This window comes from Lissotriton helveticus, chromosome 4_1, assembly GCF_964261635.1.
Source record: "Lissotriton helveticus chromosome 4_1, aLisHel1.1, whole genome shotgun sequence".
Lineage (NCBI taxonomy): Eukaryota > Metazoa > Chordata > Amphibia > Caudata > Salamandridae > Lissotriton > Lissotriton helveticus.
Genome location: NC_136063.1, coordinates 223,453,869 through 223,454,847, shown reverse-complemented (window position 1 = coordinate 223,454,847; position 979 = coordinate 223,453,869). Strand labels below are relative to the sequence as shown.

At 52.5% G+C, this 979-nt stretch overlaps 1 protein-coding gene across 1 annotated transcript; it reads right to left on the bottom strand.

Annotated features, from left to right (window-relative positions):
• Positions 1-340: 340 nt before the first annotated feature.
• LOC144827980 (histone H2B 1.2-like) lies at positions 341-688 on the bottom strand. The gene has a single exon (XM_078686130.1). The coding sequence runs from the start codon at positions 686-688 to the stop codon at positions 341-343; it is 348 nt and encodes a 115-aa protein (XP_078542256.1).
• Positions 689-979: the final 291 nt, after the last annotated feature.

Genomic DNA, 979 nt, shown 5'->3' with positions numbered 1-979 from the left:
GCACTCGTTGAAAACCGATGCACTAGAGCTGATTGCACTGGAGTTGAATGTGGCGACAGGACGCGAGGAGAAAGGTAAGAACAGGCATGAACAGCAGTCACCCAGCAGCTCTCAGTGGCAGCCCCTCCTCTGTCGCCCTCCAACCCCTCCACTCCCCAGTACCACCAGATGGACAGAATGGAAGCACATTAGGTAGTCAGTTATTCGCCTCTGGGGTGCCAGTGAAGGGCGTAATCCTTAGGGTCGATTCACAAACACATTACGCGTCAGTAATGTATATTAGCACATAGACCTCTCTTTTTTCTTTTCTTTTTCACAACAAAAAAAATATGCTTCATTTTTAGTGAAACTCGTTCCCACACATCCAATGAATTTGGGGCAGCAGAAGACACACTGCTGGCTGGATCTCCCTGAAGATGATGGTGCGCCACTGGTGGTAGTAAGCCAGGCGGGAAGCCTCCCCTGCGATGCGCTCGAAGATGTCGTTGACGAAGGACTTCATGATGCCCATAGCCTTGGAGGAGATACCGGTGTCCGGGTGCACCAGCTTCATCACTTTGCAAATGTAGATGACATATTTCTCCTTCCTGCTCCTCTTGAGCTTCTTCCCGTCCTTCTTGGGCGGCTTGGCAAGCGCTTTCTTGGAGCCCTTCTTGGAAGCCAGCGCTGACTTGGCTGGTTCAGGCATGGCCGACGCTCTTTGCACCGCTTGCTGTGGAGATGAGAGAAGTAAAGCAGCTGCGCCCGGCACTTGTATTTATAGGCTGGGTGTGTAAAGCTGCCGCTGCCCGGCTCTCAATTCTCATGGGCAGGCATAGTCATGGCCCCCCCCCTTCCTATTACAAAACGGTTCTGGGACTCTGATTGGTGGAACAGGAGCTTTCCTTCTTTTAATGGGAAGGTGTCCCAGGGCCTCGCTGGCAACCACACAGACGCACCCAAAGTCTTTATATTACTGGGCTCCAGCGGCAGCAGCAGT

Excerpts from the sequence above, each read along its gene's own strand:
- LOC144827980 (XM_078686130.1), bottom strand. The coding sequence starts at position 688 with ATGCCTGAACCAGCCAAGTCAGCGCTGGCTTCCAAGAAGGGCTCCAAG.